This window comes from Ixodes scapularis, unplaced genomic scaffold (assembly GCF_016920785.2).
Source record: "Ixodes scapularis isolate PalLabHiFi unplaced genomic scaffold, ASM1692078v2 PGA_scaffold0__279_contigs__length_252992795, whole genome shotgun sequence".
NCBI classification, from domain to species: Eukaryota; Metazoa; Arthropoda; class Arachnida; order Ixodida; family Ixodidae; genus Ixodes; species Ixodes scapularis.
In genome coordinates this window covers 56160095-56188055 of record NW_024609835.1, presented here as the reverse complement: position 1 = coordinate 56188055, position 27961 = coordinate 56160095, and the positions used below count along the sequence as shown (strand labels likewise).

The following is a 27961-nucleotide window of genomic DNA, read 5'->3' as shown; positions in this document are numbered from 1 at the left end:
ATGGGGGACACACGCGAGATTGCCGTAAAAATTGTACTAGTGAATATCATAGGCAGACAGGTCTTCATCAGACATGAAGCCCGATGGGAGCCGTCTTTTGTCCTCCGATTTTCCGTGGTTTTGGACCATGGATTAAAAGTATGGTAACATTTCACAGAAAGCAAATAATATATGGCCAAAATAAAATATGAACTAAAATGAGATCATTCATCATTATTACAGGTTATACTCAGTGTTGATCTACCAGTCAAAGCACCAATCTTAGGTAAATATGACTGCCCTATTCCTCCCCAACTGCTTTACACACGGTAAGTTGCCAATGGACCTTTTCCGAAAAGCGTTCTGCGCAGGCGCGAGCGCCCGATGCCAAGCGGTGGAAGCCGGCACGAAAAATCAAGGAAATTCGAAAGGACGCTATGGATCAGCGAGTAGACGACGTAATTGCAGCAGATATATAATTGTGTTACAAAAAAAAAAAAAAAGAATGGACGGAAAGAAAAACACGACGTTTGGTTGGACGCCGTGGATTCCCCTCTCTAAAGTCTCGTTGGGCACGCGACGCAGCTCGGAGAGTGAAGAAACGGGTAGCGCAGCTCCCATTAACGATTGGTAACGCAGGTAGGTCACTCCCTCGATTTTCGGTTGGTGCATCCACCGCCTGGTGCCGTCGGTATGTAGAAAAGGTCCATTGTGGCAACAATTAAGATGTTAGGCTTAACACAGCGATGGTTAAAAGCAACCTATTAACGCATATTTCTAATGTTAGTTTACTACAGCCGTTGGCCAAACCGTTTTGGTTCAAGAATCAAGCAAAACGAATGTGTGCTACTTATATCTGAGGGCCAAAGTGGCAACCAGTGACTCAAATCGTGTACACCACGCCAAGCAGCTGCGCCATTACAGTCGAAAGTCTTGCTACGGCGTCATCAATCTAGCAGCTCATCAACATTTTGGTACTATTCACTGAAGAAATATGTTGACTGTCCCACTTCTCGCACGGTCCCATTCCTCAACACTCTCCCCTACAAGGAGATACGACAGTAAGTGTCAGGCCCTAAACGTTGGCGTCGTGAACATAAACAGAGACCGCAAATCCTGTCTCTGAAATTAAAAAAAAAGAAGTAAAAGAAGTAATTTTTTGAGCGAAGGGTTTGGTTTGCCACTCGATTTTCGTATCGATTTAAGAGAGTGTTTCTTGGAGAATAAGGCGAAAATAGTTTAATCCAATATAACAACAAAAATAATATCGAGACTGAATGTTTTCCGAACATCCCACACATACAGTAAAAACAACATCAACGAAAAAGAACGAAATAAATCGATTACACGAAAAAAAAGTAAGAATTAGACGTAGTAGGATACATCACGGGGTAGCATTTAAAGTTTTAGACTATGCCAACACGCTCTCCTCAAAATGTAATAAATTACATGACTCACTACAAAATACCATTTTTCCCACCCGTAGTCATTGTTGCAGGGTAATACTTAGGATTCGAAGATGAGGAACGTTAATGAGGCGGTCACTTCAAGTCAACTACGAATATCGTAAACCAATTATGATTGTCACTTTCCAAAGAAAATAATAAAAGAAGCTACCCTTTGAATGCTTCTGGTCTGACAGGTTCGGCAACGCGTGTCATCCTGGGGCATTTCCTGTCTTTTACCTTCCGTGCATCGCAGTAGACCCAAAGGGCTATAACATACATCGCAGGAGCCGCCTTTACACCCTATATACGTGGCGTCGTGATCCTATCGGTTGGTGGCAGAAGCGTTGCCGAAGAAAATGAGCGGTTGTAGGCGTCACTGTCGTCCCGGTATCCCATTGCTGCCGAAGTTCCCGTTGACGGACCATTTTTTGGTATTTTTTTCTTTTTTGTCTTTATCCATTTGCATATAGGTTACGCATGTATGTTCACAGATCCCAGCACGAGTGCAGACTGGACCAAATTCAACAGACATCTATAGGTATGCGATAACGTTTTAAAATGAAAAATGCAAAAAAAAACAACAAAAAAACCTGAAAGTTCACGAACGCAATTTTATATTGACTAATTCAGTCTCAAAAATTGGCTTTAGTGTAAACCTATTCTTCTTGCCAATTGTATCGCGTGTAAGCCCGGTATAAGCCTGGGCGGTGGTTGCCAGGCAATACATCTTAACACCGTACTCTACGTTCTGTTTTAAGGCCAAAGCCTTATATGTCCCATTAGAGGAAAAGGCGGTGTCGGCGTTGTGCCCCAAAGATGGCCATGAATATAGGTCATCAACCACGCGCCGCTCAAGGTCAAAGCGGACGCGCCTCAAACACAAATAAAAGCAACAGAGTGTGTAGTTGGGCTAGTTGGTTGGTCATGCAGAAAATGTATTAAAACAGCGCAAAAATGTGAAGGAGCAGTGGAAGGAGAACACAGACACAGCGTTGATTTACAACTGAAAAATTTACTTGTGCAAGTAAACATAAAAGGAATTAATAGACATATATATATATATATATATATATATATATATATATATATATATATATATATAATCTGTGTCTATCGGTTCCTTTTATGGTTACTTGCACAAGTATATATATATATTCTGACCTGGATGGATGTTGTTCGTGCCGTGATTGATCTAAAATTCGAGTTTCAGAAATTATTACTGTGATTTTTGGTACTCACGTTTTGCTAGCTAGATATTTATAAGGCATTTGGGGGCTAACTGAACTTAATCTGCTGTATTTACCAAAATAAATCTTACAGCTTTTTGTTTTTGTTTTTGCACTATATAAAATATATGACAACAGCTTAACGTTCTTGCCTCTTCATTGCTTGAACTGAACTATTCCGGGGTCTGAATCAAGACAAGACGACCGGAATTAGACTCGTCAACCACGAGTGCGGGAAGATTATCCTTCTCACAAGACTGATAAGATCCAGCCTTAATACGTTCACAATATGAAAAGAATGCGGTTGAAGTTGTCGTAGCGTTAATTGTCCTCGAGTCCCTCTATTTTCGTGAATTCAAAAGGCGCTTTCAGAGCGCGCGTCCTCCGGTAGGAGAGCATTCTTGCGTCGTACAAAAGGCGCTATCGCAACAACCACGCGCCGCTCGACTGCGCCTCTGCCACAATGACTCCTCGGCCGAAGAGTCAGGCTTCTCCCCACAGTTTCGCCTCTGAGATACGTTTTGCGTCCTTTCTTTGCGGAGCCGAACTGTGTCCGTGCCGGGGTTGGCTGCATCCACTCGGACACACATCCACATACAAACACATACTCACAAAAGATGGAACAATGAGACAAACAAAAACAAATAAAAAAGAAAAAAAATATTGGCGCAGGACGTTATGCACCAATCCGAGCGTACTTTTCACTCAAGCTCGAGCTGTAATAGACGAACAAGGAACGACACGCGTGGCTGTCGAGAAAACGCGATGACAAATGTACAAAATGTTCGCGGGTCGAAATTGGAAGATGTGCGTCAGAAAGAAAATATTTCGTTCCACGCTTAGAAGTCAAGCCGTCGAGAAATATGATGATTTATGGGCAGAAAAGTCGTTCTTTTTTTTGCATGTAAACTTGTCTCGGAGTGCGTTTTGAACAATCGGGAAACAAAAGTTCTGGTAACATGTCCCGAGAACTTTTGTTCTAGGGATGAGCAGAAAAAAACGTTACCCCAATAAGACAAAAAAAAAAAAAAGATTTGTTTTTGGAAAATCAATTTGCAGGGAACAGTTTCTAGATGGATGGTCAGTATTTTTCTTATTATAGCCCGAGTCATTTATTAAAGCACGGAAGACAATTTAACGAACCCCCCTACCCTCTCCATGAAATGTCTTCATCCGTCCCTGCGTTTGAGCTTACTTCCAAGTGTGCGTAGGTGCAGGGAATGTCAGCACAACCTGTTCGGTTAGCATGACAACATAAGCATGCAAAGTAATACAAATAGCCAGTTACTCAGAGTTAAATCAACGTCTTCTCTTTCTTTCTTTGCATCAGCAGGACGCCTTTCTGCGTGCGCCAACTAAGCTATATGCACTACTTAGCCAATAGTTTTGCCGGCAGTTGTCACTTATTAAAGGCAAAATTGTTCTAGGATGTAAATGAAACCAACATACCCAACTACAAAGAACGCTAGTTTTCTGTATATTGTCTTACCGAATAATATTTATGTGAGATCATTTGTCTCGGCAACCTAGTTATGTAACTTGTATGGATAGATGTTGCTCAAACAATTTGACTCTCCAGTTTCGATCCGAAGCCCGCAAATGCTGCTCGACATTTCGACACTCGTGCTAACTTACTGCATGAATAATTCATTAGCGTTTGCTTCATTTTAAGCGTTTCTGATTGTCACATGTTCCTTTGACCATTATTTTGGCCAAGTAAGTACTTTCTACCGAGAGTTACAAGTATAAAAGCTGCACTCTAAGAAAAAAAATCGCCAGAGGCACTTAGGACTGCTTACGTGTGGGAATACGAAAGCATGACACACGCACTATAGGCACAGCTTCAGCCGGACCCGTGTAGCCACCGTGGCGCTAGGGAAGCGTGCTCGTCTCGCATTCCGGAAACCTCGGTCCGATTCCCACCCATTCCAAAATGTACGAAAGTTTCTTTTCAAAGCCATCCATTTACTTTTCTTTCAAGGAACATCCCAGATACATTTTTCGCAGCCAATGGTAACTTAGGTGCCGTTTTTCTGCTAGAGGCGGTTACAGGCAACAGTTGCAGAAAAAGGCGGACAGTTAATGCTCTCGCATTAAAAAAGAGGAAAAAAGGTAGGAACGGCACGTTTTCCTCCTTTCAACTGATGCGCCCCCAAGCGGACACGAGAAGAAGGGAGGAACAAGACGTTTCACACCTTCGCCAGGCATAGGGGAAGAAAGTTGCGCCCTCCCGCTTCATCTTCTTTCTGTTTCGTTCTTCTAGCACGTCGCGCACGTTGTTTAATAAACGTTGTTGAGTTAATTGGCTTCAGCGGCAGCGAAGTCCGCCCGTAATTACGTCTCGCAATCCAAAAATGCAGAACATCTCGGTTGCATTGACGTTTCTACCTCTAGTTTTGTCAAACGTGCAAACGGAGCCGCTAGAAACAGCGAAGTTTCGAAGCAGTGCCATTAACGCTACGTATACTGGGCTAAGATGGCCGTCTTGGCCGGCTTGGAATCGCGGAACGACGTACCGACGTTAATGACGTTAAGAAAACCGCGGAAACTGCGTCCAAGGCAGGCCGGTTTTGCTGTCGGGTTTCTGCATATTTTCCGTGCGGCGTTCGGTTCTGTTTCCTGGTGCCGAGTGTCATCCAACAATCAACCTGGTTATGCATATCCGCATGTCGGCAACATTGCAGCAAACATCGCGATGACAGTGTTCTGCGTTGTGTCCGTAGACTGGAATGGTCGCCCATGTGGCCTAAAGTAACTGGACCTTGCGAAAGTAGTGCCAATCAATTCGTTTGGTCGTCATTTTGGCTCATGAAATGAGCAATTTCTCATTGACCTCTTCATTCTTCAGTGAGCTAATCTAAATTCTCTGGTGACGGGTAGCTTTATTTATTTAATGATTTATACATACCCTTAATGCCTCGGGGGCGTTATAGAGGGTAGTGGGTCAGTACAAGCGGTTTTGAGGAGCTAGTCGGAAATGCTATGGCGTCCAGGAGGTCATTCTAGTCCACAACTGCCTCAGGGATGAGGGAATGCAGGTCTGCTTCACTTGATGACTTGGGACGGGCGATCTTGCATAAATGGTCCAGTCTTGATGATATGTAGGTGGGCGGGTTTAGAAGAGACATTTTCAAGAAAGGTGTGTAGAAGACTTTATGAAGAAGAGAAAGACGGGAAATTCAATGGCGGGAGGAAAGTAGAAGAAGGTTAAGACGAGACTTTATTGATGATACACTTGAGGTACGAGCATAGTCATTAAAAATAAAGCGAGCAGCACGGTTCTGAACGGATTCAATGGAGCCTGTAAAATTTTTTTGATGATGGAGGACGCATATTCTAATTTAGGCCTAACAATAGTGGTGTACAAAATATGTTTTAGGTTTTCAGGTGAGGATCTAAAGTTTCGGCGAATGTAGCCTAGAGAGCGGTTTGCTGAGGATATAATTGTTTTAATATGAGTATGCCATGATAGATTAAGTGTGAGATTCAAGCCTAAGTATTTGTATTTGTTAGTATAATCAATGGGAGCAGAGTTTAAAAGAAGTACAGGGTAGGTGATTGACAATGAACGAGAAAAGCACATGCACTGACATTTGTTAGGATTTAAGGACACGCGCCATGTGCTACACCATTCAGAAATTTTAGAAATGTCGTCTTGAAGCGTTACAGTATCATCTCTAGAGGTTATCTTACGGTAGATTGCACAATCATCCTCAAAAAGCCGCACAGTGGAAGAGATGTTGAGAGGAAGATCATTAATATATATTAGGAAGAGTAATGGGCCGAGTACTGTCCCCTGGGGGACACCAGAAGAAACAGAGCACAGTGTGGATTTGGTTTGGTTAGCATAAACAAACTGACGACGTTGAAGAAGGAATGATTCGATCCATTATAGTATATTAGGGTCAATCTTTAGCATAGAAAGTTTCAGCAGAAGGAGGTTATGTGGCACTTTGTCAAAGGCTTTGGCGAAATCCAGAAATACAGCACTAGTGGGGTAGCCGGAGTCAAGGTTTAGGTGAAGGTCATTAGTAAGAAATAGGAGCTGCATTTCACAAGAGGAGTTGCGGCGGAAACCGTGCTGCGTGTTGCCAAAAAAAGAAGTTGTTTTCGAGGAAATCAATCAGATGCGTGAAAATGATATGCGCCATGATCTTAGATGGGATGCAAGTAAGAGATATAGGCCTGTAGTTGAGGGGAGAGGACTTACTGCCGCTTTTGTGGACTGGAATGACCTTGCCGATTTTCCAGTCCTCAGGCACCACCCCCGACTCCAAAGACTGCTGAAATATTTTGGTCAGAAATAAACTACTAGACAGGCTAGTGTTACGTAATATCTTAGTGTTTATATTGTCAACGCCAGAGGACGACGAGACCTTTATGAGTTAATAATTTGAAATACACCATTAAATTCTACAAAAACAGGGTCCATTGGAAAATAATCAGCAGGAACGTGACCAGGTAAACAGTCTGTAGAAATAGGTGGAAACACATTGCAAAAAACATAATTAAACATAGCTGCACACTGATCATCTGTCACAACCAGAGGTCGGCATTTTAGGTCGCCCTCACTCACCCTCATTCTCACAGCCACACCACCTAAGCCCCTCACACACCCTTACCCTCAGAGCTACACTCACCTTCAGCCCCTCACTCACCCTCACCCTCATAGTCACACTCACCTTCAGCCCTTCACTCACCCTCACTGAACCTCACGGCCCTCACGGCCCTCACGCACTCACCGCCCTCACGCCCCTCACGGCCCTCACCGCCCTCACGGCCATCACTCACTCACGCCCCTCACTCACTCATGGCCCTCACGCCACTCACCGCCCTCACGGCCCTCACCGCCCTCACGGCCCTCACGGCCCTCACGAACTCATAGCCCTCACGGCCCTCACCGCCCTCACGGCCCTCACCGCCCTCACCGCCCTCACCGCTCTCACGGCCCTCACCGCCCTCACGGCCCTCACGCCACTCACCGCCCTCACGCCACTCACCGCCCTCACGCCACTCACCGCCCTCACGCCCCTCACCGCCCTTGCGGCCCTCACACCCCTCACGCCCCTCACGCACTCATGGCCCTCACGCCACTCAGGCCAGCTTCAGATGGAGCAATTTCGCCCAGAAACTTTACGTCGCAACACCAGCAGCACGGGCCGCCCGCGAGCACACGCAGCAACCAATTGCTGCAATTTGCCATCGTCATCATAAAATTTTATTTTTCTTGCACTATTTAGACACAATTACGCGTTATAAGCGTGTTTTTATGCATTCAAATCTCGTTAAGAATACTAATGCACCTTTTTGAAACAGTTTATTTCCAAAAAACGATCGATTTCGAACGAGAACCAAGTCTTTCGGTGTCATCATCACCGACACGAGGTATCACGTGAAAATTTTGCGTCCCTGATTAGATGCAGCCGCTTCAAACGTATTCGAATTGCTCCGAGTTGCTTGCTTATTTCGAGCCGGACCCGATCTCAGCAATTCGTGTCGATCTAGGGAAAGCTAGAGAACAACCCGCCATTAACACCAAAATTGCTGAGAAAGATGCTCGATCAGAAGGGGGCCTCACGCACTCACCGCCCTCACGGCCCTCACGCCTCTCATGCCACTCACTGCCCTCACACCCCTCAGGCACTCACCGCCCTCACAATACTCACGCACTCATGGCACTCATACCCCTTACCACTCTCACCGCACTCATGGCCCTCACCGCCCTCACCGCCCTCACGGCCCTCACCGCCCTCACCGCCCTCACGGCCCTCACGGCCCTCACTCACCCTCAGACTCATGAATTTTCCTGGTTCAGAAACTCACTCACCCTCACCTCACCTGTAAAGATGAGGGTGAGTGAGGGTGAGCGAGGGCCCTCATGAGTGAGGTTTGCCGAGGTATGGTCACAACATCACCTCAGTCGCTAAAAATTTTTGGTAAAGTGTGGTCTTTGAGTTAACAATACTCCAGAAACGACGAGGGTTGTTAAGTAATATTGAAGGGAGCGTCTGCTGAGAGTACAGGCTTTTGCACTCTTGCAGTTTCATTTTGTAGTTATGTTCACTATTTTTATATTTGGACCATGACTCAGGAGTGTCATCACGCTTTGCAACACGGAAAAGCCTTTTCTTTTTGTTACAGAGAGACCTAAGCTGTCGAATGAACCATGGTTTCGTCGAGCAAGGCCTGAGGTATTTGAATGGGATGTGAATGTTAACAAGTTCATCTAACTTCTTTTTAAATAAGTTCCAATTCTCGTTAACATCTCACGAATCAAACTTAATTAAGAAAATAGAGAAATAGTCACACAACGCTCGGTTTATTTCTTCGTAATTGCCTTTGTCGTATAGCAATATTTATATATAGGTTTCTTGTATACCAAAGGTTGCTATCCACACACCTGCGAAACAAGCGTACATCTTCGTACCACCACAGCATACGGTGTCGGCGCTTGGAGGCATTGAAAAATAATTCTCCTGTTTGGAAATAAGCAAGGAGAACAATAAAATCGTACAAGATCCGTGGAGATGAGCATGATTGATAATTTAATTGTATACTCAATTCCAAAGACAATACTTTGGCGAGGAACGCCTTCAGTACGATGGTGCTCCGTGGTGATATTGGTGCGACTAGATTATACTGACTGTCTCGAAGTTTCGAAGATTTGAAGGGACCGAAATGGCGATTGGCAAGGCAGCGGAGACCGATTAAATGGCCTTGCGAAGTTTAGGTCGTCTGTATGTAAGTGTTTGTTTGTGTTCAACTACCCACCGGGGAAGGCAATAGGGCTGGCTACTTTCCCAGAATCCAGTGATTTTCATGTGACCGTGTCTTCGCTTGTCACTGGTACAGGGAGTGCTGTCGGCCATAGCTGTGTGCGCTACTGCCGAGCCCGTGCTGACGGCGAGCTTCCACAATTCGCTTGCAAAGTGCATTGCACACCATCAAGGCTGCCGGTCTTAGCAGCCTAGTTATTCGAGCTCATTCTGAGCATGCGCTCTAAATAGTGCCCTCATACATGGCGGCCTGTGAAAAGACCCCAATGCAACTAAAATGAGATGGCGTAGACTGCAGCAGGTAGGCATTATTTTTTGTACTTTAAAGAGTTTAGGACCGCTTGAGGAATTGCTGTGCAATCGATCGACCTGCCGATAGTCATGTTGGAACCTGGTCTAAACCGCAGCTCCTATCGTACAGTGGCTAATGTGACTGTTGTCTGCGATGTTTAGTGCTCCTCTCCATGAGAGCAATTCCGTTTTGTGGGGAGGACTGAACAGGCTTGAAAGACGAAGGAAAGAAAGTATAGTTAGTATTTACCGTTTGTAATTCTAGCGTTAAAGAACAATGCGTTAAAGAACAATGCGTTAAAGAACAATGCGAGATGAATTCATGAAACACGGCGATATTTTATATCGATGTTTAAATATACACAGTCCTGGAGAGTGGCGCGCTAGGATGAGCGCTACAAAACTTCCAGCTCACCGGAACTCCGTACGTAACGTCTGCCGTAATTTGCGGCGTTGACTGCATTAATGTTTATAGAAAAGATTTCTCTGCCCGTAAAGCATCGCTTTTATCTTAGTGACTACGCCCCCCCCCCCCCCCCCCCCCATTTTTTTTTCTTGCGGAGATTATTTCACTACGACAATTGCAGCCCCACGGGAAGAGCGCAAAAACGGAAGTAACTACTCCGATAGAAAAAGAAGCGTGCTTTAATGAAGCAAACTGGCTCCTTGCGGTGAAGCAAACACATTGATTGGGTTGGAACCGCGGTGAAGTGGCTTGTTTTATCTGCTTTTGCAAATGATTAAGTCATGAGCGTTTAATATTTAATGAGCGAAACATCCCCCGAGCAGTTCGAAAAACCTTCGTAGGTGTGGCATTACTGCTGAAAACATTATTACGGTGTTCAACGAGAGAAAACCCGTGCCTTCAAAATGACGAGTATAAAAGGCGGAAACACAAAGTTCGAAATTAGTAATGAGGGTAGTGTCTGTTCATGTTGTTTGCACGTTCTGTGTATGTGTATGAGCTCGTTGCATATGTTCAGCTGATGCTTATGGCACGCGTAATGTTTTATTTTATTTATTCATACTGTTGGCTTATTGGCCGTTACAGGTGTGGGTATTCGTAAAATAAGCAAATTTTTAAAGCGCACTTCCACGAATGAAACGCACATGAATGATTCAAACTCAGATGCATTTAAAAATATACAGTCGAATCTCGGTAATTCAAATTGGAGGGTGGCCAAAAATTTGTGTTAAATAAGCAAAGTTTGCATTATCAGGAGTTTCCTCCCATAGAGATGCATAGGATGGGACCTGCATCTTAGTTGGAATTATACGAAAGTTTGAATTAAGAGAGTTTAAATTAATGAGAGTCGACTATATAAATATAAGCGAAGCAAAGAACAGAAAAAATGAAATAAAACTAAATTATATGTGTTGTTGGGTGGTGCCTCACAGGTTGACTTCAAAACCTTCATCGCTGTCACATTCAGAAGCTTCTTGCCTACCGCAAGATGCTTTTGGATGTTCCACCTTACTATGGTCCTCGAAGAAAAAAAAGAATACTTTAAACAATTCATCTGGGCTTTCATTGAAATCAACATTTAAGTATTACTTCCCCGAGGTCCTCTAGTGGAACGAGACTTTAAATATCGCAGCGAATCCATGTTTAATATTTAGTTTTTTTTTATCAATTATAGCAGTTTTAATCTGTCGACTCTCCTTCGTCCTTTCAATGACAGGAATGTGAGTTGGGTGAGCATCGCACTTACAGAGTCTGTCCTTCGATACCTGGATCTGATAAATCTGGGAGTTCTCCTCTGTACCCTTTTCTAATTTCTCAATTCGTTTCTTTTTGTATGGGTCTCATACGGTGCTTGCATATGCCAAGGCACGGCGTGCAAATGTTAAGTAGGTGGTTAATTTCGCTTCCTTTGCTGCTAATTTGAGGTTACGTCTCAAGAACGACAAATTTCTTTCAGCGGTGTTTGTCAAGTTTTTGATATGGGATTTCCATTACATATCTCCAGACACGGTGATATCGCAGTATTTAAAATTTCTCGCGAATAATGAAAAACAAACACGTTTTTAATCTTAGTTGTGATTCTTGAGAATACAGTTTTTTTGGGGGGTTAATTTGCATTTTTGACCGTTTGCGTTACTAATTTAGCTTCTAACGCTATGTTCAAAGTGACCTGATCATCAGGACACACAATTCTGGAATAAATTAAGCATGCTTGATAGAAGAGCGTGTTGGTTTAAGTTATGGATCAAGAAAGAATAACAAAAATTAAAACAGGGGCAACACAACCACATCTTTCATATGAAAGATTATACCATATGAAAGATGTGGTTGTGTTGTCCCTGTTTTAATTGTTTTATTCTTTCTTCATTCATAAATTAAGCAGCCGTCTGCTAATAAGCGAGTAGTAACTTTAGAGCTAATGTTATCTGCAATATCATTAATATAACTTAAAATAATGCCAGCCCCAGAACGGACTCCTGGAGAACGCCCGACGTGACTTTTAATGTATGAGATCTAGCACCGTTAACTTGTACAAATTGAGTACGATAAGTGAGGTAGGCGCTGATCCATTTTAATACCTGTAAATTTATACCAGCGTCTACTAGCTCTTTAATGAGTCGGGCATGTGGCACGCCATCAAAAGCCTTTGAAAGGTCCAGGCACATTACATCCGTCTGTCCCCACTCATTCAGCGAAGTCGTAAAGTCGTGTGTAGTTTCTGTCAGTTGTGTGACGGTCAAAAACCTCCGCCGGAATCCGTGCTGGTTTGGGCTAAAAGCATTTACTCTCTCAAAGTAATCAAAGAGGTAACCCGATAGTACATGCTCCAGTATTTCGCAACAGACGCAGGTGAGGGAAATTGGACGGTAGTTTTCAATGTTATGTTTGCAGCCAATTTCATGCAGCGGGGTAACTTTTGCCGTTAGCCAGTCGGTAGGAAGAACATGTTGGGCCAAGGATACACGGAATATCATTGTTAGATATTTACACACCCCCATTCCGGATATCGTTTCAAATCTTTGCTGGGAACATTATCGGGCCCTTGAGGCTAATAAATATCAATGTTGAGCAAAAAAAGAAAACCCTGTTGGGATATACAGATATTAAAGTCAGCCTGAGATGCCTCCATGAGCACGCTTTCCAGATACCGTGCATCACAATACGGCTCAAAAAACACAAAGTAAAAAACAAATCATTGCATCGGGAAGCCGTCGCACTAGGATTAGATATAACTTCATTGTTCGCAAGCACGTATTTCAAAGACTCTCCGAATGGGGCGAGGTGTCGCTAAAACATCCTGGCAAAATTTTCATGAACTGTTTTAGGGTGTCTGTACATATCGTTCCTTTACTTGCGCCAACTTATCTTTCAAGTTTCGTTAAAGACTGGTAACGTCATTCTGATCTATTGCCCTATTTTATCGCTTTCGTTTTGTTTTTCGTTTTAGTTGACTAATTTTCGCGGTTTATCCACCGGTTTTCATTTCACACAAATTTTATTCGTTTTGGAACGAATCGTTCGGCACAGTAGTTGACGATACTTTTAAACAGAAGCCACAAACAATTTACGTTCATCGCCCCATAAATTCATGCAGTGATATCTCCACATAATCCAAAATGCTTAGATTATCAGCTCTACTCAAGTCCAATACGTAGATGGTGACTTTTTTTTATTGAGTTGCAGTAAAACACTTCTTATGCACAACAACTCAAGCTTATGGTCCGACAGGCCATCTTCCAGTGATACTGAGTAGTCTGACGCATGACCATCGAGAAAAATAAGACCGAGTTATGATTTAGCTTTTCTCCTGCATCTCGTACTCTCGTTTACAATATGTAGAGTCTCGCGTTTTCCACTAAAATGTTTGTACAAGTCCTTTTCCAAACGCAATGTCCAAAGAAAATCCGTTTTTTTTTGTGTGTTTTTTTTTACATGAGTTGAATTCATTTCTGCAAGATTAAAATCTCCCGCGATAACGCCACGGGGGTCGACTTGAATCTGATTTATTAGTCTTGAATAGCCTCTAAGAAACAGACAGGAGAATCGTTGGCCTGTACCCTGCGCCAACGATAAAATAATGCAGCAGAAATTTATTTTGTTCAAGACACTTTCGTTATCTGGGATAACGAAGTCGATACTTTATTTCAGTATTATAGCAACAAACCCACCACGTGCAGTGCGGTCATTTCGCATCATTTCTTACTCGGAGGGGACCAGTTCATTATCTGTTAGTTCCGGACACAGCCAAGTTTCAGTAACTATAACCAATAACCACATCCGGACCATAGTGAATAAGCAAGTGCTCTAGATCCCCAACTTTATTGGCAAAACTACGTGCGGTCACACTAATCAGCTTGAATTGCCTGCTCGAGTTATTCAATCGTCATTCGGACGTGGCTCAGTTTACCGCACCTGAGGCGAGCTTTATCCTACAATTCGTTTCGTCATCCCAAGAATATGATTTTTTATCGATTACAATCTTATCGTGGTCGAGTCTAACACACCCCCTTGGATCTGTCGCTTCTTGTGCACTTCCGAAATTGCTCTCGTTTACTTCAGGTGACCGGGGAATAATCGTTAGACACCGATAGTTTGGTTTCTTTTAGTTTTCGGCAATTCCTAAGCACTTCGATTTTATCGTTATAGTCATAAGACGTTACGATAAATGGTATTGCCTTGTTCGCGTATTTTTTTAAGTCTACGAATTTTTTTAATCGGGTTTACTTTAACACCTATGCGGTTTTCAAAAATGTCAGTTAGCACGCAATAATACTTAAAGGGCAACTCCGGCCAAAACTCAAAATGAATTAAATTACTGGTATAGCTTTAGTGACACAAAATACGACCCCAGCCAAAATTTCACGTCCGTGGGACGCCGCATTCTCAACTAATGCCGATAATAAAAACGCGACCCGCCGCGAGCCGCTGCTCCTTAGCGGGCGGCCAGCGGGTTGCCGATCGCTAAAGCAACATTGGGCCGTGATGTCAACGTCGTCCTCTTTTTTTCCTCCGTTCCGGACGGGCGCACGGCGCAGCCGTCGCGCGCGCTTCTTTGTGCCGCTATTACCGCTACTTCGGTTTGTAATTGCGTGTTTAGCCGTTGTTTTTACCTGTAGCCCGTGTAGCTTCGGTATAGCTTTTTGTTTATTTGCTTGTGAGGACTCCTAGACCCGTTTTAGCGAGCAACTCGGTGCGCCCAAGACTGCGCAGCTGTTCCTCGAAAGATGCCGAGTACAACTTAAAGCGCTGTGGGCTGCTCAAACAAGCCGCTGCGCAACCCGGAGGTGCTTTTTCACAAGTTTCCAACGGATCGGAAATTGGAGAAGGTGTGGGTGAACGCTGTTCGACGAGTAGACTTTGGAAAGCCTTGGACGTCGACCCCCAGATCGAAGCTCTGCTCCGATCATATTTCTCCGGAGAGTTACGAACGAAACCTACAGGTGTTGGTTGCATGTGGCTTGTCAGCGAAGGCGTCGAGGCTTAAAAAGGATGCCGTGCCGTCGCTCTTTGCCCATGGTACATGTACAGAAAAGGTAAACATGATAAAAGTATCCTGATCAATAAATAAAACAGTCATTGTCAAGTGCAGTGTTGAAGATTGAGCATTCACGCTCCTTTGAATGTCTGTTGAATGGGGAATGGTGGGCAGGTAGAGTACAACCACTAACTAGCTCCAAACACTGAAGTTTGTAATGAAAACGAAAACAATGTTCTGCTTTGCGTCACTGCTTGTGAAGTTTGTAATGAAAACGAAAACAATGTTCTGCTTTGCGTCACTGCTTGTTTACTACGCAATCTCGTGCGTAGTATTCAGGCCCGTAACGACTACTAGCGAACAGCCGGCGCGTGATGCTCATGGGATATAAACATTCGCCTCCCAATCGTTCGAACCCGTTACGCAGCAGTATTAATTAACATTGCGCTTGTGAATACCACAAGGGACTTTAAAGAAATCGCGAAAGTTCGGATTTGTAAGTTAGGACTCCTAATTTGCCCGAGTTCGGCTTGAGGTAAATATAATATTTAAAAATGCAAAAAAAAACAAAAACACTTGCCTTATTTAGAAGTTACGAAGGAAAACTTAAAATCCTATGTATTCTAATAAAAAAAATTGTTGTGGGTGGGGGTGGTAATGCGGAAGGGAAAGAAAGTGTTCTCACCTTGCTAACGTTCTCTGTTTTCCTTTATCACCCACAAACACTTTTGCTAGCTTTGAGAAGAAAATGACTGCCCAAAGAACTTTTTTTTTTAGTGCGGCAAGTTTTTTTTTTTTTATTTGTACAAAGATTCATTACTTGGACGAACTTATGTGGTGAATTAGTGTCGTAGCTTACAAATTCGGCCTTTACGCGCCTGAGGAAAAAATAACGAAAAAACAGACGTCTACAGCTTGACACACGTCTGTGCGGTTGTCGCGGAAAGCGCCAAAGAGCCTCAAAGCTTCGTATCTGGGACTGACCCGCCGCGCGAAAGCGCCAGCACTGTACGTCACTGGCAGCGCGGCGTAGAGCAACGCCGCTCCATCCACGGAGCCCCGATGACAATTTAGGCCTAGCGACGAGTGCGGGAGACCGCACGCACACCGCCGACAGCTGCCGAGTACGGCACCGAACGAGTTCACTCGTTCGACTCGTTTTCAAGTGGCTAGCTTTTGGGTATACAAGCAACAAGTACGGCACGGCATAGCGCACGCGCGGCGGCGGCCGCCGAGTACGCCACCGAACGAGTTGACGGGTTCTCCAGTCGCTAGCTTTTGGGTATACGCACTAACTCTTGCTACATATGCTGGATAACTACCACGTATACAGAATTTCAAAAAAAAAAATAAGCTTACCTTCTATCTTTAGACGGCTAGCGCAACAGAGGTAGGTGCCGCTTGGACTGCGTACTCGCTGAATGAGAACGATCTTGGCGTCACGTCCACATAACGGCTGATTTCCAGTGTTACCGGAACCTCGAGCGGCTAGTTTCGGTTTCGTCGGCCGCGCCCCAAACAAAACTTTGAGACGTCGATATTTTTAAAACTACGCACAATAACGAGAAAAAAATTACACCTTGCAATTCAGGGGCGCTAACTGCACTAAAAACAGCCATAATCCCAAAATCGAAAGTATGGACCGGAGTTGCCCTTTAAAAAAACAAGCGAGCTGGTGATGATCAGTGTACATGCTTCAATATTCTTACTTTTGCGTGTTTCTCCCACAGACTTGCGTGCATTGCCTGGTGTGAAGCAATGGCCGCCGGTGGCGACAACGACGGGCTCCCGATCCGCGATTTAGCCTACTAAAATAGAGATCAGTGGGTTGACCCGACAATTAAGCCCGTAAGTGATGACGTCACAACATGGAGCTTGGCTCAAAAAAAAAAACCATTGCTAAGGCCTTTGTTACGGACAAATTTATGGGTGCTCAACGGGGGGTTAGAATTTGCCTAATTTAAACACCAAATAATTTTTTGTACGTATTGTGTCTTCTCAATATCTAATAATAAACAGCCGTATTCACCAGTCGTGACTAACAAGTCCTCTTTTAAAGTTAGTAACCCGTCTAAGTAGATGTGAATTAAGAGAAAAATCAGCGACTAAGGAGTGACTAGCCTTGCGGTATTCACGAGCGGGAAGCGGGCAGGTTACTGTCTAGTCAGGAGTAAAAAGCGGAAATGACATAAAAAGATGGGTCACGCATGAGCGTACCTAAACGCTACTGCATAAAGGTTTTATTTTTTTTATAGTATAGAAGCGAATATTTGAATGTTTACTAGAGAAAATAAAATGTTATGAGAGACTGATTGTCTGAGACAGTCTATTTCCACAATATTGGCTACTACAATTCTTTCTAGATGTGTCCCCAGAGTTTTGGGGCCATTAGTGCTTCGTTAGCGCTGGCGGTCAGCAGTGATATGATTCGGCCATTACGCTGAGCCGGTAGTCACCCGCTTTACACTGGCAAAACTACACTGTAAAAAATCAACGTCAATTTTACGTGTCTTCCCTCGTAAAAAAAGACGGCAACGCTCATGATTTCAAAATACGAGGTTGTCCTCCCTATTTATTTGCCCAAAGAGCCGAGCCTTCAAGAAAAGCCGACATACCAGGAGTGCATACATGCATAGATGAATCAGAATAGCCTTGGCGACGAAGGAAACGTCGCTTGAGATAGTTTAGGTGTCACACTGAAAAATAAAATCTAAGATTGGCTAACTTTTCGTTAATTTTTACAACATTAATATAGTTACATTAGTAGTATTAATATAATAATGATTTGTTTAATTTTGTTAAAAAAAGAGGCTTTTGAAAACTGCGCAAGACCGTCGCTATCGCAATCAGCTTCCATTGGGCCAACAAGGTATACAGAGGGGCTTAGAGCGATAAATCGGGGTTCCGGTCTGCACTCAAAAGTGACCCCCATAAGGCTGCTGCCATTGTACGCAAATTGTATCACTTGTCACGTGAACAAACCAAATACGTGACGTCACAAGGAAGATGGCAGCACCCAGGCAGTGACTGGCCCCAGCTGAGCCGGAGCTTGTCGGAGGCTTTGTTCGTTGTTGTTTGTCTCGGCGAGTTGATATCAGACGCGGAAGCCGTCATATGAGGCCGGTTGAAAGCGACTTCAGAGTTCAGCGCGGCGTCTGACGTAAGTATAACGTGAAAATACGGAACGGTGTGCATTTCGCTGGTGACCGACGGGGAAATTGCCACAGAAGAAACAATCTGCTCTACGTTGCTCGGACCTCGAGTTGATTTGAATACCGCTAGGATAAAATTTTAGGCGACGTTTCTGTGCTCTCGTTGACCACCGGAACCTTCGAGGTCTGCAGTGAAGCGTGTGCAATATATTTGTATACACTGTTAGCGACAGAAATTGTTTGAGTCGTGCTTGGCAGTGTGCAGTCGTGGTGCCGCTTCGTTCAAATGACCGACGGCTCACTTTGGTTGTGCGGCGCACCGGAGGGCTGCCTTGAAGCTGGTAGTTCCCTTGCCGTGCTAAATGACGCTGTGCTGTTATAATGCAATTATGGCTGGCAACAATGTTTGTTTGCTATCAGAGCCATTTCACTTCCATTTCGTAATGGCGATTTTTTCTGCATCCCACGACCACTGCAACTTGTGTAAGTCTTGTATGGCAAAGTGAAGTCGGGTGATGCTTGGTGTCCACTTTTGAGGAGAACCATTCCATTTCTTCAAGTCACTCAGCGGCATTCTCCCTCAAAATTGGTAATTGTGTGCTTCGTTGCGTGGACACAGATAATTGGTGTCAGTAAATTGTTAGGTATTGTCCTTGAACGACAACCGACACCAAGTCAACTGTCCTTGCATTGCGGCTCACCTGCTTTGTTGTTCTTACCTCCCGTCGAGGTGATGGGGATGAGGAGCTTCGGAATAATGTCGGCACCAAGGGAAAAGGCCGCCGAAGGTAATCCTCAATGTCCCACTGACGCTCCTCGAGACGTTGTCAAGGGTCGTTCGGCCCGAACCCTTGCAGGCCAATTCATTGGTACGGGCAGCTCCAGTAGACATGGTCGGATTCATGCGGCACCTTCGTTTTCTTCTGTATGCATTGTTCAGCGGGGACCTACACTGATTCTTCCCGATCTCGGGAATGCTTCGGCGTTAGGGTGTCGCGTTGAATTATCATTGAATGCTAACGGGTGGCCGGTGGCGGTCGTCGTGACTTTGTACCATAAGTCGCCCTCGGTTCGTCTGATGCTGCTTCGCTCGAACAAGTCTCCAGTTTAAATGCTTGTCGAACTTTTTCCGAAACATTATTGGCAATCAAAATAAAAGCCGTTCAACTGATGGCAAGAAGTAGCTTCCTGATCTCATCCCGGACAGCGTCGTGGATGATGTCGCGGATGCCTGGGAGGCTGGCGTCGAATTTGCAGCTGGACGACTGGAGTGTCGAGACGCTGGAGAGTTGTTGATAGTGACAGGCTCCTGCAGTGTACATTCAATGCTGGAAGCCTCGGTGATATGAACCCTTTGACTGTTGTCGTGGGGTGCGGACAAGGCTTCAGAAGGGGTTGTCCCTCACATGAGGGACATGGGATTCTTAGCTTCTTGTCTTCTGTAGCATCAGGGCTGGCGTGGGTGGCCTGATCTTGGACAGAATCGGGAATTCGGTTTTTTCTGGTCAATGTTGGCCGATGAACGTGCTCTTCAGTTCGATTGTGCAAACCTTTCACGACGCTAAGGAGGATTCATTGTTCTCAAACCAGTAACTGGCAGCTTCTTCCACGAGAGGTATAATTTCTGCAGGAGCTGGTTGTCTGTCCACCCATCGTGGCGGGCGACACGGTCATATTGTTCAATCCAGCCCTCGAAGTCTTCATACACCTTGCGCAAAAGGGCGTCGGAGTGTGAGGTGCGACAGCCATGCAAACAATGGTGGGAGCGGACGCGGTTTGCTGCTACAACTTTGTCATTGTTGGCTTAGTCAGCTTCGGTTTTTCTGGCAAAAGACCAAAATCCAGCGGTTCTTGTTGGTAACAGCGACTGGCTCGGATTTCAGGTCCTTCGTGGTACATTTCCGAGGTTCTTTTGTGTGGTACTCGCTCGTCTTACGTTTTTTTTCTGCTGGGCTCGGGATAGGACATGGTTCACGGCTCGCCGGGGGTTTAAGACGCGAAATAGTCCGCCGCCCGTGTCCCGTTATCGGGCAACTCGGCTGAGGAGCCGCCAGGGTGCACACAGAGTGAAGGGCTATGGGTAAAGTACCCAGCACCTCCACCAGAACATACGATGACAGCTGAGCGTGGGCTGAAACTTTCCAGAATAGTGAGAATTGATAGAAGATAGGACTGGAGCAAGCATCCGTGACAATATAACAAAACTGACAGAAAAAAGTCTATCCTGACCACTAAAGAAGTTGCATTGCTTTAGTGGTATTCTGTCCGAATAAATCCTCTCATTCGGGGTTTAACGACAGCCGTGGACGAACTGAACTGAAATGAATGTGGTACCAATTTTCTGGTAATGAGCCGCTGCAGACTGTCGTCGCAAAGCTGCGTGAACGGGTGGACTGGGTAGGTCACACGCACAATGAAATGTCCATACAGCTTGCAATTCACGTAACGAGTGTTGATGAAACGTTTGTGTGAACGAATCGCGCGACAGACTAGCGGAATCCATACCAACTACAACACCTGTGCTCTGTGAAAGTGCACGTCTACGCCAGAACAATTTAGGAAGCAGCGCAGCATCACCTAAAGCATGGCACGGGAGCTACTAGCTTGAAGGCAGCTCTTCGTTGCGCCACACACCTGCGCTCCATGAAAGTGCACGTCTACGCAGGAACAATTTGGCAAGCAGCACAGCGTGACGAAAATAACCCCTGGAGATGGGGAACAAGAGGGACAAAGGACAAACACAAATCTCCAAACACAGCTAGGTGATTGCAGAACCTGTACTTCTCGTCGAAGAAACTGCCAGGCACTGGTTTGAGAACAACGAATCCTCCTTAACGTCGTGAAGCATTTGCAGAATCGAACTGAAGTGCACGTTCATCAGCACACATTGACGAGGGAAAACCGAATTCCTGATCCTGTCCAGGATCAGGCCACCCACGCCAACCCTGATGCTACAGAAGACAAGAACCTAAGAAACCCACGTCCCTTATGTGAGGGACATTCCCTTCTGAAGCCTTGTCCGCAACCCCACGACAAAAGTCAAAGGGTTCATATCACCGAGGCTTCCAGCATTGAATGTACACTGCACGCCCGAGCCTGTCACTATCAACAATTCTCCAGCGTCTCGACACTCGAGTCGTTCAACTGCTACTTCGACGCCAGCCTCCCAGGCATCCGCGACATCATCCACGACGCTGTCCGTGATGAGATCAGGAAGCCACTTGCTGCCATCGGTTGAACGGCTTTTATTTTGATTGCCAATATTGTTTCAGAACAACTTCGACAGGCATTTAAACTGGAGACTTGTTCGATCCAAGCAGCATCTGACGAACCGAGGGCGACTTGTGCCGCAAAATCACGACGACCGCCACCGGCTACCCGTTAGCGTTCAATGATAATTCAACGCAACACCCCAACGCCGAAGCATTCCCGACATCGGGAAGAACCAGTGTAGGTCCCCGCTGAACAAAGTATGCAGAGGAAAACGAAGGTGCTGCACGAATTCGACCATGTCTACTGGAGATGCCCGTACCAATGAATTGGTCTGCAAGGGTTCGTGCCGAACGCCCCTGGACAACGTCTCGAGGAGCGTCCGTGGGACATTGAGGTTTACCTTGGGCGGCCTTTGCCTTTGGTGCCGACATTACTCCGAAGCTTCCCATCCCCATCACCTCAACGGGAGGTAAGAACGACAAAACAGGTGAGCGGCAATGCAAGGACAGTTAACTTGGTGTCAGTTGTCGCCCAAGGACAAAACCTAACAATTTGCTGACACCAATTACCTGTGTCCGCGCAACGAAGCACACAATTACCAACTTTGAGGGAGAATGCCGCTTAGTGACTTGAAGAAATAGAATGGTTCTTCTCAAAAGTGGACACCAAGCATCACCCGACATCACTTAGCCACACGAGACCTACACGAGTTGCAGTGGTCGTGGGATGCAGAAAAAATCGCCATTACGAAGTGGAAGTGAAATGGTTTGGATAGCAATCAAACGTTGTTGCCAGCCATCAAGTCAACGGTACAGCAAAAGGCACAGCCACGTAAGCATTACATGCCCGAGCTTGCTGCGTTGACGCAGAAAACTACCAGGAAAATTTGCTGATTAGAAGCCAGCCCTGCAGCTTCAGTGCATCAGATGTCAGTGGCCGCACGTAACGTATGATCACAAGACGGCATCAGTCGGTGAAACTTGTCACTTGACCAAACTGAACACCGACGTGCCAGGAGCGTCATTCGACACCAACGAGCACAGGTACTACGACTGGACGCCTGACACGAGACTGTCGCCGAAAGAACTCGTTATGGAAGAATTTCCAAAGAACCAATAATTATTTGATCAATTGGAAATAAACATATTTTATACACTAAACAAATAAACATATTTCCGCTCGCCTATACGCCCTCAGAGTCTATACAGAAAAAAAGAATGTGCTCAACGTATGTGCTGGACCTTTTGAGGACACTCGCGTCTCTGACCCCTCAATATTAATTAATAAGACATACCAGACAGGCAGACTGGTTGCATTGTGCTGCACTCGCTCGACTTCTCCTGAACATCTGAACATGTGGCGCATCCGAAAACCAACTCCAGTGTTGTGAAAATGTTTATTATGTTTATGCAGGGGAGTGACTTTGAAATTCTGGAGGTGGGAGCACGCACTTCTGCAAGTAATCAAGCGGAGTGGCTGATACCGGCGAAGGTAGCTGATAAGGATATCATGCTGAAGATTGATACTGGAGCCCAAGCAAACTTGTTGCCACTGTCGTGGTGGAAACGAGCAGGCAGGAGTTCGGATTTGCGAAGGAGCATCACAATTTTGCGCGGTTACAGTGGCAGCATAATTGCACACGCAGAAAAAGCATCCTTCACTGTGGAGTGCAACAACACAAAAGAACTCATCGAGTTCTTCTTTGTGAAAAAGTCGCGGGCTCCCATTCTCGGTCTCCAGGCCAGTGAACTCCTTGGACTCGTGAATCGTGTTTCGGCAGTTTCCTGCGATAACTTGAGCGCAGTGACCTCCTAATTCCCCGAGGTGTTCCAGGGGTAAGGTCGTCTGAAACGGGCATACCACACGGTGCTAAAGGAAGGAGCCAGACCAACGGTACAAGCAGTCTTGGGTAGTAACGCGTTACTAGTAACGCGTTACTGTAACTTCGTTACTTTTTTGGTAACTTGTAACTGTAACGAGTTACTTTTTAAAAATGTAACTTGTAACTGTAGTTCTATTACTTTTTTTTAGGTAACGATCAAAGTAACGACGTTACTTTTGTCGTTACTTTCCAGTGTTTTATGAATAATATATCACTGAACGAGTGCAATTTAGCAATTCCTTGCACTTTCAAAATCGTCTATTCCGACATTTCAAGTGTCAAGTTGGCCCTGCACTAAGTTGTGAATACGTTCCTTCTTGCGAGTCACGACCCGAATATAGCCACGTGTAGATTTTATGACAAAATATCTAGCTATCTTTACGCACGCGCTTGTACTTAGTGACTGAACACTTAATCTTAGTGTCTTGAAGCGTTACTGATGTTGTGGTTTTTCTTTTTTTCTCTGCAAACGCATTTTAATCGGGTGAATCAACCGTGAAACAACAATACACGGGAAGGACACTGTGCATGTCTCGTATTTTGATTAGCGCCACTACTCCGCAATGCGTATGTTTCCTTATTTTGATTTGCGCCACTAGTCTGGCATGGAAGCTTTCAAACACCAACCTCGAGGAGCAACTGCTGCTAAGTTAAAATATGAAGTAAAAAGTGTACTTTTCTTAATTTTATACTATAAAACGTTGTGTGGAGCGTTTTCTAATTTTTCTAAATTTGTTTTTGTTTTATAGAAAAGTAACTGAAAAGTAACGTCGTTACTTATTAAAAGTAACTGTAACTGTAACGAGTTACTCTTTTCTTGCGGTAACTGTAACGGTAACTTCGCTACTTTTTTCTAAAAGTAACTGTAACTGTAACGAATTACTTTTTAAAAGTAACTTACCCATGACTGGGTACAAGCAGCCCGGCGAGTCCCTCAAGCTTTGCGGCAGCCACTGGAGAGGGAGCTGCAGCGCTTAACCGCATCCAACGTTATCCGGAAAGTGGATGAGCCAACTGACTGGGTGAGTCCTTCGTTTATTGCGCTAAAAGAGACGGACAGCTCAGGGTATGACTGGATCCCCGTAACATAAACAAGTGGGTAAAGCGAGAGCATTACCAACTTCCCCAAAGGGAAGACATTGAGGCAGAGCTCTCTGATGCACGATGGTTTTCAACCCTTGGTGCAAATACCGGGTTTCACCAAATACCGTTAGATGATGAGACCACGAGAATCTGCACATTTGCTACTCCATTTGGAAGATACCAGTACGTCCGGCTACCGTTTGGAATAGCTTCCGCACCGGAAGTATTTCAGAAGACCATGTCTCAAATGCTTGCGGGTTTACCCGGAGTTCGAGTATACATCGATGACATCCTGGTGTGGGGTAGAACACAGGCCGAGCACAATGACAGATTACGCGCTGTACAGCAGAGAGCCAGTCAAGAGGGTCTCACGTTCAACATGAGCAAGTGCAAACTGGCCCGCAAGGAAATTGAGTTCTTGGGGGACGTAATTAATGAAAATGGTATCTCCCCAAGCCCAGCTCCCGTTAAGAGCATTCAGAATTTTCCACAACCAATAAGTAAGAAAGAAGTGCCAAGATTATTGGCATTTACAAACTACTTTGTTAAATTTTTGCCTAACTTGTCGTTGAGGACAACGTTAATGCACGGAGTTATTAAAGACAGCTCAGTGTTTGAGTGGTCTGACTCACACCAAATGGAATGGGAACATTTGAAAAATCTCAGATCTACAACCCCAGTGCTCGCACTCTTTGATCCGGCAAGACCCACGAAAGTATCTTCGGATCCTTCAAAATATGGGATAGGCGCGGCGCTCTTACAATGACATGTTGAGGGATGGAAACCAGTGGCCTACGCTTCAAGAGTCTTGTCTAGTGCGGAAACACGCTATTCGCAAATTGAAAAAGAGGCTCTTGGAGTCACTTGTGGTCTTGAAAAATTCCACCACTTTGTGCGGAAACTGACCATAAACCTCTGATTGCGATTGCACAAAAAGGTGTAGGAGATATGCCACCGCGCTTGCAGCGTTTCTTCTTGAGGCTCATGAAGTATGAGTTCCAGCTGACGTACGTCCCTGGCAGAGAGTTGGTGGTTCCAGACGTCCTTTCGAGAGCACTTCCCTCTGGGCAGCCAAGCGGCACAGAACTAACCGATGTTGAGGTGTATGCATTGGAGCTTCAGCACAGCCTAGTAAGCGAAGCAACTAAGATTCAGTTCGTGCGTGAAACTGCTCGGGACACCGTCCTCACGAACGTAATTAACTGCCTCCGAGCAAACCTCCCTATTTCTGGACAGTACAAACCTTTGACCGGGGAATTAACAGAAGGATCTGGAGTTTTGTTTAAGGGTGTAAAGATGGTCATCCCAGAGACCATGTGCCAGCGAATACTCGAGAGGATACACGATGGCCACCTTGGTATCAATAAGTGTAAAGCACGAGCAAGACAGTTAGTTTTCTGGCCCGGCATTAACGAAGATATCACGAAAATGATTCACCGGTGCTCAATCTGTCAACAGTTTGCGTACAAGCAACCGAACGAGCCACTAATGATGCGTGAGGTTCCAGGCTTACCATGGACGCGTGTTCGTGTAGACCTCTTTGAGCAGGCGGGGAGCACGTACCTAGTTACCAATGATGCCTTTTCCAACTTCCCAGGGGTAGAGATGCTCAGAGAGGCAACATCAGAAACTGTTATTTGGACATTAAGCAGCATGTTCGCTAGACACGGAATACCTCTAGAGGTGTGCAGCGACAACGGTCCAGAGTTCTCGTCACGTCAGTTCCAGAGTTTGGCTTTGAAGTATGATTTTAAGCACACCACGTCCAGTCCGCATTTTCCAGGTTCCAACGGACTTGCAGAAAAGGGTGTGCAAGTGGTAAAACGAATACTGCGGAAAAGTGCTGAACCTAATGAAGACTTCTGGCTGGGATTGCTTGGGTGCAGATCTACACCCCTGGAGGATGGCCGGTGCCCCAGCGAGCTTCTAATGGAACGCCGCATTAGGTCCCGTCTTCCTAACTTCAAGCCAGCAGTTCCAAAACCAGCCAGAAAACACACACAGGATAACACCAAAGGATGTCTTTTGAGGCCACTACGGGAAGGTGACGTGGTACGTCTGAGGGACAAAGGACAGAGGGTCACAAAGGGCCAAGTGTTAAAGGGCAACTCCGCTCAATTCCGAAAAATTTAGGCTTCCATGCGATTCAAATTCACAAAACACTACTAAACAACTCTACGTCTTCGGATTCGCGAAATGTGGAATATTATTTGTGTAATCCTAATTTAAACGTCAGCAGATACCGAAACCGAAACTTCGGTTGCGTCAGGCAACATCGGTCTCGGGTCGTCAAAGGCATGCGCGTCACGTCGAACCACGTGGTCTTGTGACGTTCGGGAGGGAGCGAGAAACAGGACAAGCGACGCGAGCAGGTTTTTTTGTTTTTTTTTGTTTTCTTTTTATCGGACGCGGGAAGGTCGCTTCGCGTGGCGTGGACGGTGATGGCCTGGGTGAGAGGGGGAAGGGAAAAGACGAAAGAGAAGGGGGGGGGGGGGGGGGGGGGGGGGAGTAGCGCATCCGTGTTACGGTGATCACGTGAACGCCCGGTCAGCCAACACCGGGAGGAGAAACTCATGACGTCATCGTTGCATTTCGCTCTGAGAAATAAAAACAAGCAAAACGTGAGAATGACGTACATGCCTCTGACGTAGTGGCTCAACGTTGGCCGCTCCAACTCCGTGGCATTGACTGCGCTGATGATTGCGCCTCGCGCCGCACGCTAGAGTTGGCAGATTTCGGCGACTTGGCTCGCTTGAAGGTTTGCCGGCCAGTTTATTAAATAAATAAACGGAATTAGATCGTAATATTTGACGTGGGGTCTTCCTATATGATACTGAAGAGGGCTACATAGTTTTCTAAATATCAAAAATGAAGCGGAGTTGCCCTTTAAGGAACGTGGCGCCTCGTTCTTCACTGGTTGTCACGCAGGATGGCCGGGAATATCTACGCAACAGAGAACACCTGCGACCGACGAATGAAGAGCTGATGAGTTCCGTTTACTTTGAGGAGCACCTGGAGGATTCCCCATCCTGTGGCCTGACGAGCATTCAAGCTGCACCGGCTGCCTTGACCCCAACAGTGCAGTATGATGATCCAGCAATCACAACCACAGTCGCTACTTCAACGAGAACTCCGACCAGCTCCCCAGCTGCAGTCAACTCCGCAGCGAGAACAGAGGATGATCGGGCTAGTGAACTTGGACCTTGTGTTGCTCGGACATCAACCCGAACTGTGCGGCGACCCCAAAGGCTAAACTACGATCAGAACTTCCAGCAGCAAGCTTAACGGGCTTTTGAGTTATTGCTTTTTATATTTCGTGTTTTGTGTATTTTGTTTATTTTCGTATGTATTTCTTGTTGGTTTTTCATAGTCCAAAGAAAGGGAGATGTAACGGTCACGATACTAGCGCCAACACCACACTGAGTGGTAGACGACAATAAAGACGAAGTTACTTGCTTCCTACCCGCTGA

At 45.4% G+C, this 27961-nt stretch overlaps 1 protein-coding gene across 1 annotated transcript; it reads left to right on the top strand.

Moving 5' to 3' along the window:
- On the top strand, positions 1-27903 carry LOC121836779. The gene is made up of 4 exons (XM_042291970.1): positions 1-138; positions 223-308; positions 26378-26587; positions 27371-27903. The coding sequence occupies exons 1-4, from the start codon at positions 1-3 to the stop codon at positions 27774-27776; spliced, it is 840 nt and encodes a 279-aa protein (XP_042147904.1). The 3' UTR covers positions 27777-27903.
- The last annotated feature ends 58 nt before the right edge of the window (positions 27904-27961 follow it).

What these genes read in the sequence shown, in the direction of transcription:
- LOC121836779 (XM_042291970.1), top strand. Translation starts at nt 1, where the DNA reads ATGGGGGACACACGCGAGATTGCCGTAAAAATTGTACTAGTGAATATC. An exon ending in TTTTGGACCATGGATTAAAA is followed by an intron (nt 139 to 222) that starts GTATGGTAACAT and finishes TCATTATTACAG; the next exon opens with GTTATACTCAGTGTTGATCT. An exon ending in AGGGTCACAAAGGGCCAAGT is followed by an intron (nt 26,588 to 27,370) that starts GTTAAAGGGCAA and finishes AATGAAGCGGAG; the next exon opens with TTGCCCTTTAAGGAACGTGG.